The sequence below is a fragment of the Triturus cristatus genome, chromosome 2_1 (assembly GCF_964204655.1).
Source record: "Triturus cristatus chromosome 2_1, aTriCri1.1, whole genome shotgun sequence".
Lineage (NCBI taxonomy): Eukaryota > Metazoa > Chordata > Amphibia > Caudata > Salamandridae > Triturus > Triturus cristatus.
In genome coordinates, this window is record NC_140581.1 from 871,440,379 (window position 1) to 871,457,941 (window position 17,563).

Consider the following 17,563-nt stretch of genomic DNA (forward strand, 5'->3'; position numbering starts at 1 on the left):
TGAGCAACCGCGAAAACAAGCAGCCTGCCTTCAACTGCGTGTTGGCCTGGATCCTAGGTTTGCCCTGCTGAAATGGTCCTGAGGTTGGACTTTGACTGGGAGCTCATCGCAAGGCTATCCGGCGAACCCTCACCGAATCTGGACTGGCTGAGAGCTTCGAGGGACCCCGGGAAGAAAAGCTCCAGAAAAGTTTCTAAGTCCGAAGGTAAAAACTGTGACCGGAACCTACCGCGAGTGGTAGCCACTCAGGGCTCCATCGCGGTCAGCCTGAAACTTTGAGTTTGAGCCGGTCTATCGCGACCAGATATCCCAATAAGGTGCTATATGTTTCTAAGTGCTATATAATGCTAAATCTTAGAAAATTCATATCTCCGGTTCCCTACATTGGATTTTTGGCGTTTTGGTGTCATTTAAAGATAAAAATATTTCCTATTTTTATAAATTGGTGTTGGATTTTTATTATGTGTTGTGTCTTAATTATTCACTGAATAGGTGTTTTTAAAAGCTTTACATACCTGTCTTTGAAGTTCAGCCTGCCTGCTCGCAGCCAAGCTACCAAGGGTTGAGCATAGGAATAATTTTCTAAGACCTATGCTGAGTCCTATCATGTGTTAGTGGCCTTATTGCCAGTGGCAGACCTACATTTGCCCCTACCAATAATCCACTTTCCAAGAGGCCCATATTTACAAGGTCATAAAAAATCACGCAGGGTGACTACATGAGCGTGTAAATATGGGCAGGCACACTGTGCCGCTGGTGCGTCACAAAAAGTGACGCACCAGCAGCACATTGGGTTTGTAAATAAGCCCCTGACTGTTTTCTTCCCTTGACCAGTTGTCTCCTTTCCCTAATTTCACAAATAGTTATAAAAAAAAAGACAAATAGGTGTTGCATTTCTAACTTTTGCTGGCAGAGAGTCCTGGATGCTGCTGAAAAGAAAAGAGAAATGTGGGAGCCTTCTTGCCTCAGGGATTTCAAGAATCACGGTGAACTGTGCTTGTGTGCCAGAACAAAATACTGGGGAAGTGTTTTCACCCCAAAGTCGGTAGTACAAAGAAGGCCTTGAGCATTCCTATGTCATCTATCCTCACGATAACTGAGGAAAGGCACGCATTGTCTGCTGCTGGTAAGGGATGTTGGCTTTGCATTACTACTAGTAACCTATAATATACTATCACTAGAGATTCATAATAATATAGGTGCAGTTTGAAGTTATAGCTCACTATTAGTGAGAATGTAAAATGCAGGCATTCACAGGAAATTTAAATCTCCCATTTATTACATAAACAATATTTACATTAGAATATTAACATTTATGTCTGATTTATGGAACTTGTTTCTGTTCTTAGTAAATCTGAATGACCCTGAAAAAAGAAGTGGGCAGATTAAATAGATGACCCACTTCTTTGGCAATATATAGAATAGACATGTATGCTAAATACATTTTCACTCAGAAGATTTTGCTCCAGTCTTTACGGTTCCTGCTGTTGCCATCGAGAAGGAGAGCAACCTGTTGCCATTTCCATTAATTAACGCACACGCACACAAATAATGAACATAAGAAGAGCATTTAGCAAATCTGCTTGGCCAAATGCCCCATGGTACTTTATGATATGCATTTATGCACACAACACCTCAATGTGTCTTTTCATTTAATGCCATGGTGCCTCTTTGAGATATCTAGATCCCTGGGACACTGTTATTCAGAAATGGGTCTGAACCACATTCATTACAGGCTTTTACAATTCATTCCCATTGGGTCATTGGAGGTGCATAAATGCATGATAAGGTACATTCATGTTAGTTTATTGTTAGTTCATAGACAGATGTAAGAACAAACCTTCTTGCTGAAACTAAACTCTGTCTTTTAATATACTACATGATTTACATCTGATAATGAGAAGTAATACCTGGTAAATATCAGAAGGAAGAAACACCTGGCCCTGTGTTTGTAATACAGGCTGAGTTCTGGGAAAGCCTCTCTGTAATCAGAGTCCAACATTGTTGAAATGTGAAAAGCGTTGGATGTTTCTATATTATCCCTGAGGCACAAGGACTGCTTGGGAGACCGTGAGCTGTCTGTAGTAGACGTGAACTAGTATTATGCTTACGGGAGGATAAATGCTCCGAATCCCCATAGCTATCATGTTCAACAACCCTATTTAAAGCTCTGAACAATATTGTGGAGAGCCTACTCAATCAGATATCAATATGTCCTTGTATCGTTCAATCTCTTCTGCCACACATGTCCCTCCCACTACAGAAATGATTAAGTTCCTTAGTAACCATGACAATTATTAAAACTTATGAAGACCATATGCCTACTCAGGAGGAATGGTGACAAAAGAAGAACTACTTGATATATTGGAAATACGTTGTTACTAGTGCAATGGATAGGTGATGTCGGGGTGCACTGACGTGACCAGTGGACAGAAGTGACATTTGCCATTGAAAGGAACTGTGGACTAATTCTTGGGGGGAGGCAACTTCATCTGCTGCCCATTTGTCTTGATGGAACATGTTATGGCAGTACTCTCTTTCAGCACTACAGGACTTTTACTAGGCAAACCTGTGCGACTACCCTGGAATTCTGATCTCTTTAGTCTTATCTTTGGCCCACAGTTCAATGTTGTTAAAGCAAGGAGGTGGTCTTTGTGCCACACAGTCATTGTGCAATCCTTCTTATTTTTCAATTTTTGCAGTCTAATTACTGCTTGGAAGTTTCTGAACAACTTCTCCTTATGCATTTCATTCTCGTCCTTTCTTTCTTGCCATGCTCTCATTGTGCAATGCTTATGATATTTTTCATTTTCAGTCAGTTTTGGTGCAAATGCTTGTAAAGTATTAATGAACTGTGGAATCATGATAAGACAGATACCAGATTACTGAGGAGGCTCTCCGGTGTTCCTAGTAAAAGGCAACTGCTGGTGTGCTTAAGGAGGGGTCTGTCATAAAATCTATTTTTCAGACTGAATTGGATTTAAAACATCTTTACACTCTGTTTGGTTTCAGAAACTATCATTAAAGAAAATTTACTTTTGTGTTTGTATAGCACATAACTACTATAGTCCGCAAATAAATAAACAAAAATAATAAAAAGTACTGTGTGAATCAAATTGTGTTGAGTCAATTATACCGCCATGGATATACAGCTTGAAGCCTGTGGATCTTTCCAACACAGGGGAAATATGGTCATGTTTCTTGCCAGGTGACTTTGACAAAGGAGCTGCATTACCACCTCGTTTGTCTTCAGCATCATAGTATTAACACATGTGGTGAGTACTCACCTTGGAGACAAGCAATACGCTTGCCCTTTGTATAAAATAACTTTTTTAAAGCTTCGTTCTCCCCTCTTGGTAATAACATCCTCTCCTGCTAACACCACATTCTGTAGGCACCAAGCAAAAAATAGGATGCCAATCAAAAGGAGATCAGAATCATTGAATTTGACAAGGAAGGCTCTACTCATAGTAATGAAGATTACCAATAAATACAAGGGTACTAAACATAGCAATACATTCTGTGAGCACAAAACAGCAGGGGTTTTCCTTTGTGCTCAAAATTGATGCAAATATGTAGGTGGCCATTTTGAAATTCTGATGGAAAGGATAAGTGGTAGATATTTGAAAGTCATGTGAGAAAGTAGCTAACATATCTTTTCCAACTCAGAAATGTGTTTGTACCCAAAGGTTTGGTAACAGGGAAAGGCTGAACCTCTGTAATTGTCTGAATTGCTGTGGATAAAGGTTTTTGAACAAAAGAACTTTCACAGATAGGTTGTGACCACATTCCTAGTCTTTCCTGATAAACTTATGCATTTACTATCATTAGAACAGGCACACAAAGTTAGTCAGCAAATACATCTTTGAAATTTCCTTAACACATCACAGAGGTCACAGAATGAGTTACACAGAATCATGCATATTAATCAAAATAACTAAATACAAATGGAGCATGTACCACCAACGGCTACGTCACAAGTTTTCCTCCTTGATCTCATTTGTTCCCTATGTATTGTTCCCAGAGAGAGTCACATCCACTGAATCAGCATTGGTAGAATATATTTAGTATTTATCAAATGGAGCATATTTAGGATCTTATATTGGGATAGGCATGTGCATGGAAAGTAGAGTAACCTACAGCCTGATAACCCATAAGACTGAACAGGAATATTGATTCTCAGAACAGCTGCATGTGATTTTGGAAACAAAAATTCTTAAACAAAAATGTTCTGGAGAAACCTTCTACGTGAATCAGTTAACTCAAATTTTTCATAATGAAGATAGGGGCATGTCAGCAACAACCGGCGATAATTATCGCTAAGCGCACTTAGCGCTAGGATAATTATTGCCGGCTAGCTAAGCGACAAAAATCCTAGCGCTAACTGCCTAACATGAGATTATCGCTGGAGACACAGCGATAATCTCATGAAATGTGGCGTTAGCTTGTTGACAGGGCCTCACAAACGTAGCCATGATATCCACCTTCCATAGGATATCATGGCTAAGTCAGTCCTGAAGCAGGCGTAAGGAAAGTAGCGATAGCAGGGGTTATCGCTACTTTTCTTGCCGCTATGCTTCATGGCGTGGGGCTTGATGATAGGAGAAATGACGCTTAGCGACATTCCTGCGCTAACGCAAGGTTTCACGCGTCAGCGTGAGCTTGCTAATTACGCGATAAAATTATCGCCGCTTTTTGGCCGAAAACGGCCGCAAAAGCGGCGATAATTTTCTATCGTCGCGTTGTAGATATGCCCCATAGTTTCCAGGATGTTGAATCCATCCTGCTGGATGCCCTTCAGGTCCAAAATGTTTCCTGCACTCATTTTTTCCAGGAACCCTTTGATTCATTTTCTTCACTGTCTATCAACTTGTTGTCTTCTTTATGAAGTAGAAGATCCCACGCTCTTTCTTTTCTGTCTTTCTTTCATAATCCCTTTTTTGTACCATGAGAAGTTCATCCACCTTTCTCCCTATTTTTTCTTTTACCATTTCCCACTTCCCCTATCTATATCCTATTAGAGCTACATATAACTATATCAGACGTGCTTTATACCTGCCCTTAGCCTAGTGTGTCTAACTCTACATATACCCTAATGCACCTTCTATACTACAGTACTTCGGCCTATCAAAATACTCTAGTACTTTTGCCCATGCTGGAATGCTAGTAAAACTACTCCACCTATAACCTATGACTGATATTCCTATTTCTACCCTAGCATAAACCCAAATACCCCTATCACAGCCTCTAGCCAAGAACCGCTACTTCTATCTACACACTATTACCTCTACCCCACCATACAGTAGTATACATTTACCACTACCTATGCCCTGGTACCTTTTATCTGTGCCCCTTTTTCTCTTTATCTATGTGCTCAATCTATTTCCTATTCTCAACACCCTCTTCTTCTGGTGTCTTTTATTGAAATTCCTCCAATTTCTTATTATGTTTTCTCATTTTGCAACTCACCAACCTAGAGTTGCACAAGATTGGAGTTATCGGGCTTGAGGTCTTCAATATGGGTTGTCTCTGGAAACTGCATTGGGAAATTTGTAGATTGGAGGAATTTGATTAACAATGACATGTATGGGGGTGGAGGAATTTCATTAACCATGACATACACTGGGAAGGGAATTACACCCCCTTACTGGCCAACCTTCCAACACACTCAGGGTTCTCGAAGTACTTACTGTATCTAAATGTGAGTAGTCCACCATTCTTGCTGCTTGGAATGTTTCGTCTGGTACTCGATTCCAGAACCTCACCACTCCCTGTGTAGAAAAGTGTTGTTTTAAACTGCCCTTCCCTTTAAGTTTTATGAGCCCCTTCAGGTATGAGTTTCATTGCATTGCCACCACACTATTTGTAGCCTTGGAGTTCTTCTTATTCCTTGTACAAATTTCAAAATTGTTGTCATAGACACTACATATTGAAACACATGTAACTTCAAACATCAACCAATACCCATCTCCTCTACATATAGTTTTTGATAAAATCCGTAATTTTGTATCATAGTCTGCTAATAAAATAATTTTAAAAAATGATTTTTCATAAACGTTATCAAAGGCATTGATGTGTTTTGTTGCATTATATGCATAGAGAGAACTTCAAGTCCAGTAATTGTGAGGAACTGTGTTAAAAACAAGGCAGTAGCTGCTTCCGAAATACACTAACACTTTCTAGTATTTTTATTTTTTGTTTGAGCAGAGACTATAAAGCATGGTTATATGCCAATATATTGATAATCCCGACCTCCAATAATATTGTTTACAGAACATCACAAGGTAAGTATATCAATGGAATTATAGATAGGTAACAGTGAATTACGGGGCTGTTTTTCATCAAGAGGTTCAGAGTGACATCAAACAGGCAATGAGGGTGAAGCTCGAGTTATCTAGGATGTCACTCAGAACCCAGAGGTGAAAAACATTCCCGTAATTCACCTTTTACTCATCTATAATTTTATGTTATGCATGGCCGCCAAAATCAGCTGCCTCTGCTTTCAACTGCTATGCAGTAGTAGGGGAGTAATGGAGGAGCCATACATAAAATAGCCTCTTCAAAACAAAAGAAATACTTGGCTGCCCCCCTACTCTCTGTGCCTTCCCTTCCCTCTCCTTCCAACGCTGCTCTGACATACTCCCAGAGAGCCCAGCCAGAGCACCGGGAATTCATTTATGACGTAGCAACAGTGGTTAACAAGTTTTGGTACCAACCATTGCTATATCATAGCAGTGACTTTCTGGATTTAGAATCGACTTATTCTTGCTAATGGATCTCTATGAGGGCCACACATAACAATACTATTCATATCTCCATTTATATTTATCTTGGGAGGTAAGTATATAATTAGTACTCTTTCATCCACCCACACTTACCTTTCAATGCAGTGGTTAGGTATCTAACCTGGATGCATGTTTTTGTTACGTGATATGATGAGTGCTATATAATGGGGTTGTGCCAAATGATGAACATGCTCTTCACCAGTCTGTATGCGTAGAGAAGATAGACTATATAGTCAAGATTATTGGACACAAAGAGGTTTCTTTTGATGTCTAGTGAATACAGACATTACCATATAGCACAGAATGTGCTGTAATATTGTAACTTCTCTAAACTCCATTTTTAGTTCTCAAATGTTATGGTAACCAGGAAATATATTCTCAGGCGCTCAACAAATATAAATGTTCAGTGTGTCAACAAACATCCAAATATCTGGTGCATCTAAGGGAGAAAAGGTTGGTTACCACTTCAACCACAATAAATCTTCCCAATTGAGGGGAAAATAATCAAATACAAAGTCCCCCTGAGCACACTGAGGGGGAGTTTGTATTCCATATTTTAGTGTTGTTGTAGCTTGTTATTCTTACCGTTAGCTCCATATCATCATCCTCCTTTTCCTTCACTGGCTTTTCTGGTTCTTCAGTTTCCCTTTCTTGCAGATCCATCTCATTGGCTTGTGACATGTAAGGCATCTCGTCTTTGTTTTTGAACTCTAGGCTGAGGATTGAAGGAGGAAGTAGAATTCCTAGAATTACCTAAACCAATAATAATGATAACAGCAAATTATCTAATAATAGAACATCTAGCAAATATAATTCAGACACTGGTTGTTAGAAATGAACAATACAGACATGATAAATTGTGTTCAGGATCCCAATCCCATTCAGCCTGGCCATAAAAGCCTCCCAACCCCCTCCATTCTTAGAACAGGTTGTCAAGAAACAGACTCCCACTGATACAACACATTATCTTCCAATATAGCAGTTCAGAGTTTTGAGACATCATTCATGATTAGTGCTAACACCAGTTTTAGTATGTTGTTGCCTAAATTATGGTCTTCAATTACTTGTTTATTTAATTTAATTCTAAACATTTATTAAATATTAATTTCACAGCTGCATTTGGTTGATGTTTCTCTCCAAATTGTCTTTTGCAAGTTCCACTTGTTGTAATGAATATAAACTCAAATCATGAAAAATCTGACCCTTGGTAGAAATGTACCCCAAACTAGAAAATGAAAAGCTAGCATTCAAGGTAGGATGTGCCTATTGGCTTAGGCTTACCTCCTTTGACCCACACGGACATTCTATTAATTAAAAAAGAGCTATACAAATGAGCAACTTACAACTCGATGAAACAACAACTAGTTCATGTTGCTGGACAAAGCTCCTCAAGCAAGTATAGGAAAGCAACCCATACCTTGATTTCTCTACATAAAATATACTTTGGTTAAGAAAGTAATGTTATAGCATTCAATTCAGACTGAAATGTTGTTAAAGTATTGTAGACATTTTCATACAGGTGGCCAACATTCATAAATTCTCCTATATCAGGAATTAATAATTTATGTTTTTCATATTTGTTTTAGTCACAGACTACATCACTGCAGAAAACTGTGTGGAACCATGTGTGTGAGAAGTCAAGTTTATTTATCTTCTATGTATATTCAAACTTGTCGGTTGGGAACACAGCAGCTTGCGCAGACAGTTGTGTGTGTTGAAATTTGTCTGGTAAGACCGGGCCAACTATTACGAAGTCATAACAGGCTCAATAGTGATGGAAAATGGAGTTAGATGAGTCTATAGTGTCACACTATGCTTGATTTTCCTAAAAAAACGTGGTAGGGATGTGGTAACAGCAGAAAGTAGAAAACTATTTTGGAAAAACCCACCACACATTGTATTGGGATATGTTTACACTGAAGGTGAGGACACATATGAGTGTATGGCAAAGATACAATAACAAGCATAATGCACAAGGCATTCTTTAATTTATGAGATGAAGGGACAAAGCACTTAGATGATTATATTGTCCTAAAAGGTGAAAAAACATGCCACCTTGAATTGTATCCACCTATATTGTCTCTAGGCAAGTGAATCTCAATAATGCTTCTGATGCTAACTTACTAGAATCTTATCTACATCATTGCAAATTCTACTTTTCAGCCATTCAAGGCATGATCATTATGCTTCATGCTAAATTTCTGAGGTCAATAAGCGGTACCCGGGTCTAAAAGCTGCTATCCCTGGCTTGCCCTTTGGTACATCCAACACTGACTTTACCTCATTTTCAATTATCATAATAGCAGTGGCAACATCTGAAGTTACACATAGCTCTAAGAGAACAGTTTATTTGCTATTTTTATAATCCTTGCTTTTTCTGTAGGTTTCCTGTACCTACGAGAAGGGGTCAACCCTGTGATGTGAACAGAAGTCAAAGGGTTCATAATTTCACTATCACTGGAATTTTAATGAATAAACAAATATGTACATGGATTCAATACACTGGCCCAACCGACCTTTGTTGTAACCAGAGTCCAAACAAGGAATTGCACGACATAGTTACTCGCCAAACATAGTAAAAAGCCATATATCTTTCTTTATTCATAGGCTGTCAGATTGATCAGAGATGAATGTTGCTTGTAGGGAGAGAGATCTAAGTAAAATCAACAGCACAGGGTTCAATGCAGTCATCTTTGGCTTATCAAATCCACTGTATTGTAAAACTAGCATAAGGGGAACAAAGTGGCAGTAGATACCTTGTAAAATCTCCCTTTCCAACACCATCTCACCTGGGGCAGCCACTGACTTACTGCATCTCATGTCACACTACCTGGCCCTCTCTTTTGACTGCTCCCATCAGTGGTCCCTACACCTGCCCCATTTAATTCTCAGTCTGCATCTGTGCCACCGAGGTCTTCGCTAAGAGTCCCAGTGCCTCCACTCTTCTCTTTTCTTCAGGGCCCCCTTGGTATCCATTCCCCACCATGCAGCTGACCAGCTTTTCTTCTGTGTTCCCATTGCCCAAGCTATACTGTTGCATCACTGCCTTGCCTCAATCTTGGCCTATTCAATTTTAAGAAGCTGCCTTTTCCATTTCAGTGACACTTCTGTTAACCCACTCCCTGCCAGTGTCCCCTGCATCACAACTCACTGGAGTCCACCATGATAGTTTAAAACTTTTATAACACCTTTAATGTTGTTCCTAGCGGAGGATGTAATTAAACTGAAAAGGCCATTACACTGATTATTTGCAGACTGAGTGATGGGTGAGAGTAGTAGGCAATACAGCCTGCCTACCACAGATTACCTTCATAAATGACTCTGCTGAGAAGTGATAAGATCATCCAGCATTAGAGCAATCTAGGAAGTCGAAAAAATAATTATTACAAAACTTAAATACATGAGAGTTTGCTCAGTTACAGTGAGCAAAACAGTTATAACCCTCCAACAATTCACTGCTCATAAAGGTCACACATAAGGTCCCAGGTGCTATCTCAAATGGTCTAATGACATCACAGTATCACATAAAAATGGATATCATTAGCAACATCACTCGCACTGGTACTGGGGCTTTAGTGAAGGTCAAAGTTAAACCTGGCTTCTCTGTCCATAGGCCGGTGGACTTAGATGTACGAAGAGCTCAGTGGGCTCTGGGGAATGAAGTGCAGCTCTCACGGCCTTGTAACCAGAAGAAAGTGGCAAAGACCAATAAATATGATTTTCCTGATGGGAGGACCGGCAGTTGAATTGCCTGTTAAATCAACTTGTCCAATTTGCCGGTTTTGAGCAAGGTTTACAAATGGCTTGAAAGTGCATTCTGTTCCAAAATTTGCATCATTGCTGGGACCGGGATATCTGACGGGGTGGCTTGGATCCGGGAGACTTCGTTTACTTCGCATGCGTTACATCGCAAGTCGTTACCACTACTTGCTGTAGGGGGTAGAAGGTGTTGGATTTACAATCCAACACCTTCCCTGCTGTTGCACAAACTGGAGTAGGGATAGTAAATTATACTCTTCCTAAGTACAGCGCCCCCCCTACAACAAGTCGTTGTAACGACTTGCGATGTAATCATATGCGATGTAACAACGCAGTTGTTGTAACGACCGCGTTGTAATCGCATGCGATGTAACGCATGCATTATAATGACATATATTCCTTGGATCCACCAGCAAATAGGATATTCATCCATACCTTTTGCAATCCAGACTCAATGGGTTGCTTACATTTTATCCATTAGTTTACAAGTTCCAGGCTGGATGAAGAGATAGACTCAGTTTTGATGCGTGTGAGCTTGTGGAATGTATTAGGGATCATCTATTGCTGTTTTCTATCTTCTACATGAAGGTGACAGTAGTTCTGAATAAGATAATGTAAGAATGATACTGCACTAAAGTCTAATATTTGGAGATGTGTGTCTGCTCATTGTCAAAAGGGCAGATTTGCCATTCCATGTTTAACTTCATAATTCATGTAGTTTCGCAATCAGTAGTGTGTCTTAACAATGGATTAAACACCAGGGACTTCCCTGGACCTACAGTGAGGTCAATAGAAAAGCCATTGTACCAGCTGGTAATTGCCCAACAGGAGAGTTGGTCCATACAGCTGCAAAGGAAGATGCGAAGGTACCCATACATGAAAGAAAAGAGATACTACACCCAATGGATCCATTCAGTGCGTTCATTGTCAATGCTATATCTAAACAGAATCAGAGAAGCACCCTTTGAGAAAGGTTACTCAGATGCTAGCTATGAGAGTAAGGAAGGTCTTTGTGAAAGAACAATGTGGTATTTTGTTAAGTTCAGAGATAATAAATAAGTGTAATTGTGGTCCTGGCTGGCTCTCTACCCAGCAATGGTTTGTGTGAGTTCTTGAAGAATCCATTGTACTAATTGGTGTTCTCCATGTGTTGATAATTCTCTTGTGTAAATGTGTAAGTGTTGGCAAACCTAGCACTAAGATACTAGATGAAAAACAAATGCTGCTATTTTTGGAAGTCTGGCAGAGTCTGCTGTAAAGATCTTAGCTGATCTATGAAAAATAACTGCTGCCTGCTCCCATTCTCCTTCAAGTGGGTGGTGCTTCCAGTGGAAATATGGAATTACATTGCTGGTAGTATTGTAGGTGAAAGGAGAAGGAAAGACAGGGCTGTTAGGGACGTGAAAAGGTATTTACAACGCAGGCAGAGCCACTTGTGCCATTCCAATGCAAGCATAACCATGCTAGCCTGAACCACGCATCTACCTTAACCACGCAAAGGCTGGTTAAGGCAGATAGTGGTCTAGTGCTCAGGATGGATGGGGAGAAGAGGAGGAAGCGTCGGAACAGGAAGCTCCGGACGCGAACATGTAAGTGGGGCTAGGGCTGGGTTGGGAGGGTAGTTTTTAGGGGTGGGTAGCTTTTAGGGCTCAGGACGTGGGGGTTGGGGTACTTTTGGGAAGGGGGCAGGGTTTTAGGACTCAGGACAGGGGGTGGGGACCAGGGTAGTTTTAAGTGCTGGTGCGGTGTTTGGGGGTTTTTAGGAGTGGGGCTGGTTTTAGGGCTCAGGGAGTTATAGTTTATGGTACGGGCAGGGTTTTAGGCCTCAGAGCAGCAGGAGTGGAAGGGGTAGTTATAAGGGCTGGGCAGGGCAGGTTTTAGGCCTCAGGGCGGGGGCGAGGTAGGGGGATAGAATGTCAGGGCATAGGGCAGGGGGTTGAGGTAATGGCGATCTTAACCACGCATACCCCCTTACCAATCATGCCTTCACACTGAAATTCCGTGGTAAAGGCATGCGTGGAAAAGGAATGCCTGGTTGAGACGCATTCGTGGTTCCAGCTGCGGGGTAGAGGCACGCGTGATTTAGCCATCCGTGTCTCCGTCATACAACTGTTAAGGACTGGTGGTCTAGAGGTGACAGGTCAAGTATAAATAGACAAGTTGTATCATAACAAACAATCCTAAACAAACTGCTCTCTCTAACAATATAGTTTGAGACTTGTGTAATAAAGTACATTTGCCCATTTTGTAGAGACTTTAACCAGAAAATCAAGCTATACCCTGGATCCTTCTTGAGGAAGCTGGGGACTGGAGACCATTGCCACCCATCTTGGAGACATGGTGAGAGAGAGGGCTTTCAGTGATAGCAGAGGTCCCTATATCAAACTATGAAAATGGAAATTAAAATGGGAAAAGAAATGAATGGATGAAGAAAATCCAAACCTGCTGCAATTGATTCTGTGGTGCAGTAGCACATATCTATGAATTAACCATCAATGTATGAAAGAAGGAGTCGCAGGAATTGGCTGTCCTGTCTGATGGCCTAAGGGAGTGGTTTTGGGTATTAAACCATAGGTGAGGAGTGATGTTTACGCAGCATTTACTCAGCCTTCCATTTATGTCTTTATTTGTATTGTGATTATAAACATTGTCAGACAGTGGGTTATTCATTTTACAAGCAGGATACCTTACCAAAGTAATTGACACACTTGTGAGAGGTCTCAACCCAGTTCTTTGTGAAACTTTGCTCAACCACTGGAATCTACGGTACAAGCCCCAGATAAATTTATGTTAAGTAAATCCCTATCAACAAAGTTGAAGTCAAGAAAACAACACCAAAAGATTGCCAAACCAATTTAAAAAATAGAGAAAAAGCTAATGAGCAAGAAGACACCAAGGTGATCAAATTCAGGTGGGGGGAACGGGAGATGTGAAAATGTTAATGCTTCAAGCCTAAAAGCATCCAGAAAAAGTAAAGGGCTTATGTTAATATTCAGCTTGTAATTCACAAGGACTGAAGCATGGTTTCAGGTCAACCTAAAAAGAATGGAGTTCTGGTAAGCCTAGCAGGTCACACCGGTCTTGTGTTCAGCATTTGAGGGCCTATATAATTAATAGTAAATATGGGTACTGCAAATGGGTTCCTTCCATTTAGTCTGCAGGGATGTTTTGATTTTGATTACCTGGGTTATGGACCTTTACTTTGAGTGAGTCTGACTACTCGAGTCTCACTCTTGGTAGTTACATTTGACTGCACACATTTAACACCAGTGGCCGCCTTTTAAAATAAGGACTCTGTGACACAGTTTGGCTAAGGGGCACTTTATTGGTTCACATGAACATGTATGCACACACGTGTGTGCAAATCTGCAGGCTGCACATAAGAGACTATTGTCATGTGCAGCCTGGTAGCTGCACAAGGCTAACATGCCTGAATCAGCCTTAAACTGCAAATATGACCTGTCAAAATAACCCCTTACGCCAGGCCTAACCTTTCTTTTAAATATTAATACGTTATCTTGAATAGGTCTTATTGTTCATAAAAGTAGGTTGCATGATATTTATAAGTTGTACATGTCAAAATTAATGTTGAACACTTTCTTGCAGAGAAATATCTCCAAAAGGTAATTTCACTGTAGCAAGACCTGCTGCTTTCATAGAGAAAGACTGGGCCACATTTTTACATTTATTAAATGATACATTGAATTGATCTCAGCTAGAGAAATAATTAAAGTACTTGGTTTATTAGTAATTTAATATCCAACTTATTAGACAAGTTGGATGTTAATGTACTATTTTGGAAATACACTTTTAGAACGTTGTCATTTTCCAGGCTAAAACCAATGGGCCTTTATGCCAGTGTTCAGTGTCACATGACTGCTGATGGCTCCTCTGTTGTGAGATGAGTATTGCTCCCAGACAGTGTATAAAGCGACCTGTGTGTATGGAGGGAGTTTCCGTCCTTTAAAGAATGGTCTGGTGGCTCTGTCTATGAACTTGATTAACTTTAAAGTGGGCTCCTCTGTCACACATAAATGTAGCTGACACCTGGGACTGCTCTTTTGCTCTGTCCCACTAGCCAACCTGGCTCCAAACCCCTTGTGGGGCGAAGCTGCCCAACAACAGGTTTGGCGTCACGACAAGGCAGGGTTTGCCCATTATCACAGCCACACCTCTGGGCGGGCACAAGGGAGTTCTCACCAGGGGAATAAGGATTCTACCATCTTGGTTTGTCCCAGAGTGCTCTGCAAGAGGGTTGGGGCAGGGGTTGAGGGATGATGTGGCATCCTATGATCGACCAGAGGTGTCTGGCATCTAGAAACGTCTGCCCATGCACATAAACCCCTGCACAAGGGAGTAAAGGAAAGCCAAATCCTGGGCATGAATAGCAACGGCAGCAACACCATTGACAGCTGGAAGGTGAAGGCTTCTGATGACCCTGATGGACTAAGGACTTTGACTGTAGCTGACATCCAGGACTAGATGGGTCTCTCAAGGGCCAGAGGTACTGGTTTCTTTATTCTCCCCGAGGACCTGTTGAGAGAAATCTGGGCTCCACACCCTCCTCAGCTGTCCTGCAAGATGGCCTGGAGCCCATGGGTCCTGGGGAGGGCAGAGAAAGGAAAAAGGCTAGGGCAGGGAACCAGTTAATCCAGCTCCCCCCAAACTGTGCAATTTGGGGTCAAGTGGCTTGCCCTGAGAGACTAGGACTTGCCACAAGGAGCAAAATGAGCTCAAAATTAGGGTGGGCAAAAACGTCTGCTCCACCGGCGGTGGGGCAAGGCTTGATGTGTCAGTTGGGCAGGGCTGAACTATGCAGTAGACCTTAATGTCCAGCTGCACCAGATTTCAGCATGGCAAAAAGCCCTGGGTGGGGCAAACCTGGTTTTCTTCACCCAGTGGGATGTAGCTTTACCTACACAGTGAAAACTGCTTTTTGAATAATTGTTCACAGTGAGGACATGCTATTCCCAATGTTCAGCAAGCCACATTTTTATATAGTAAGCACTCAGCCTTGTGGGTTTAAAGGCACAGGTTAAGGTTAATTTAGCTAAAATATTTGAAAGAAAAAGCTTTTTCGCCATGACACAGTCACTTTTTATGGGCCTGTATTTTTGCAGTGCTTTTAAACTGCAGATCCGCAACAACGCAAAGCTTCTCACTGAACCCATATGATTTTATAATATTTACTCAAGCGCCGTAGCCACACAATGTAGTCCACGTATGACATTGAACTTCCATGCCTTCTGTGCAATTCTTGTGCCACTTACTGTGGCCTCATAGAACAGTTAAATAACTAATGGAGTGAAGCCAATCCACAGTGCCTATTTTAGGGGAAACACACAAGCTTGCCCACTGTTTAGTAGCAGCATAGTTTTCAGAGTCATAATTCAGCAAAAATCAAACTGAAAAATGAGGAGACCACAACAGAAATTACGTAATTCCTTACAGTCTCAATCCAAGTCCAGTGACTGTGTATATGCCATCTGCATGTATTACCAAGATCCTCTTCCAAATGGAGAATCTAGATTTGATCAACTGTGGCCTATGTGCCTAGGACGAAACTGAATAGAAACGCAAAGTATGAGCCAAAACTAGATCAAACAGGAAATGTGCAATCAGCCACATAATCCATTCAATGGATAAGTAGGTCCTTTCTGGATGCATAAAGGTATTGCTGCATGCAACTGAAATGCACTCAAAGGGACTGACAGAAATGCAATCTGCCACTTGATGACTCTAGATGTTAGACATTAATTGGAAATATTATGTCTGAATAGCACCAATGTTAGGAAATGAATGTTGGTAAATCATCTTGCTGGTACCTTTTTCTGTTAGCGTTGCAGAAAGAATTCACTTTTTGAAGCTTGTGTTAATATTTTATTGATATATTACATGCTTTGATACAAAATAAAAAATATAACTTTCAGCCATCACTTTAATATTTTACCAGGTGAAGATATAAAATAATTATTTTTATTAATAACTATCCATCCATTCTCTCACTCTCCTTCTCTCCTCACTCTTCTTCCTTTGATTGCTTTCTCCCTACTTTCTCCACCTGTTCTTCCATTTCTCTTCCTCTTGAAGCCACCCTGTGCCTGCTGTAATTAACTTTTGGGCAGCTTGGGAAAGTGACAGAGGGGCCCAGGAGCAGAAACTGACCCCCAAGGGGCTCTAGTTCTCAGAGAAATGACTGGTGGAAAAAAAGGCCTGTCATGCCGTGCCTATTCTGTTTCAATCTTTGGAAGTAGGTAGGAGGAGCAGAATGTGAAGCCTAGGACCGGTATCAGGGTTTCACCCCTCTTCAGCCAGGATAGCTTGATTCCAGTAGCACAGTGAGCCCAGGACTCACGTCTGGGCATACCTGGCACACTTAGGGCGAGAAAGCAAAAGACACACAATTGATGGATGGAATGCAGAACAAATCAAAACATTCACCCCCAGTCAAAAGATCTGGGTTAAATCCATCATTCTTTTGCTCACCATGCCAACCCAGTTTAGACCTGGCCATATGCAAATCAGTCTTGACCCTGTGCCTCATGGGAACAGTCCAGCCTGAACTGCCAAGCCAGGTCCTCCCTGGACCGGAAACAAGCATCCTAGGACAGGTTTCGGGGTTTCACCCCTCTTCAGCCAGGATAGCTTGATTCCAGTGGCACAGTGAGCCCAGGACCCACGTCTGGGCATACCTGGCGCACTTAGGGCGAAAAAGCAAAAGACACACAATTGATGGACGGAATGCAGAACAAATCAAAACATTCACCCCCAGTCAACTGTTGTTTTTGCATTTGTCACCCCGAGTGGGATGGGTATGCCCAGACGTGGGTCCCGTGCTCTCCATGCCACTGGAATCAAGCTATCCTGGCTGAAGAGGGTGAAACCCGAAACTGGTCCTCGGATGCTTGTTTCCAGTCCAGGGAGGACCTGGCTTGGCAGTTCGGGCTGGACTGTTCCCATGAGGCACAGGGTCAAGACTGATTTGCATATGGCTGGTTCAAACTGGAACAGCATGGTGA

General features: G+C 41.4%; 1 protein-coding gene across 1 annotated transcript in view; it reads right to left on the bottom strand.

Annotated features, from left to right (window-relative positions):
- TRPM3 (transient receptor potential cation channel subfamily M member 3) overlaps positions 1-17,563 on the bottom strand; it is a 1,363,437-nt gene that overhangs the window by 111,966 nt on the left and 1,233,908 nt on the right. The window contains exon 17 of the mRNA XM_085633017.1: positions 7,371-7,538. Within this exon, the coding sequence (XP_085489143.1) occupies positions 7,371-7,538 (168 nt within the window). The remainder of the gene's footprint in view (positions 1-7,370; positions 7,539-17,563) is intronic.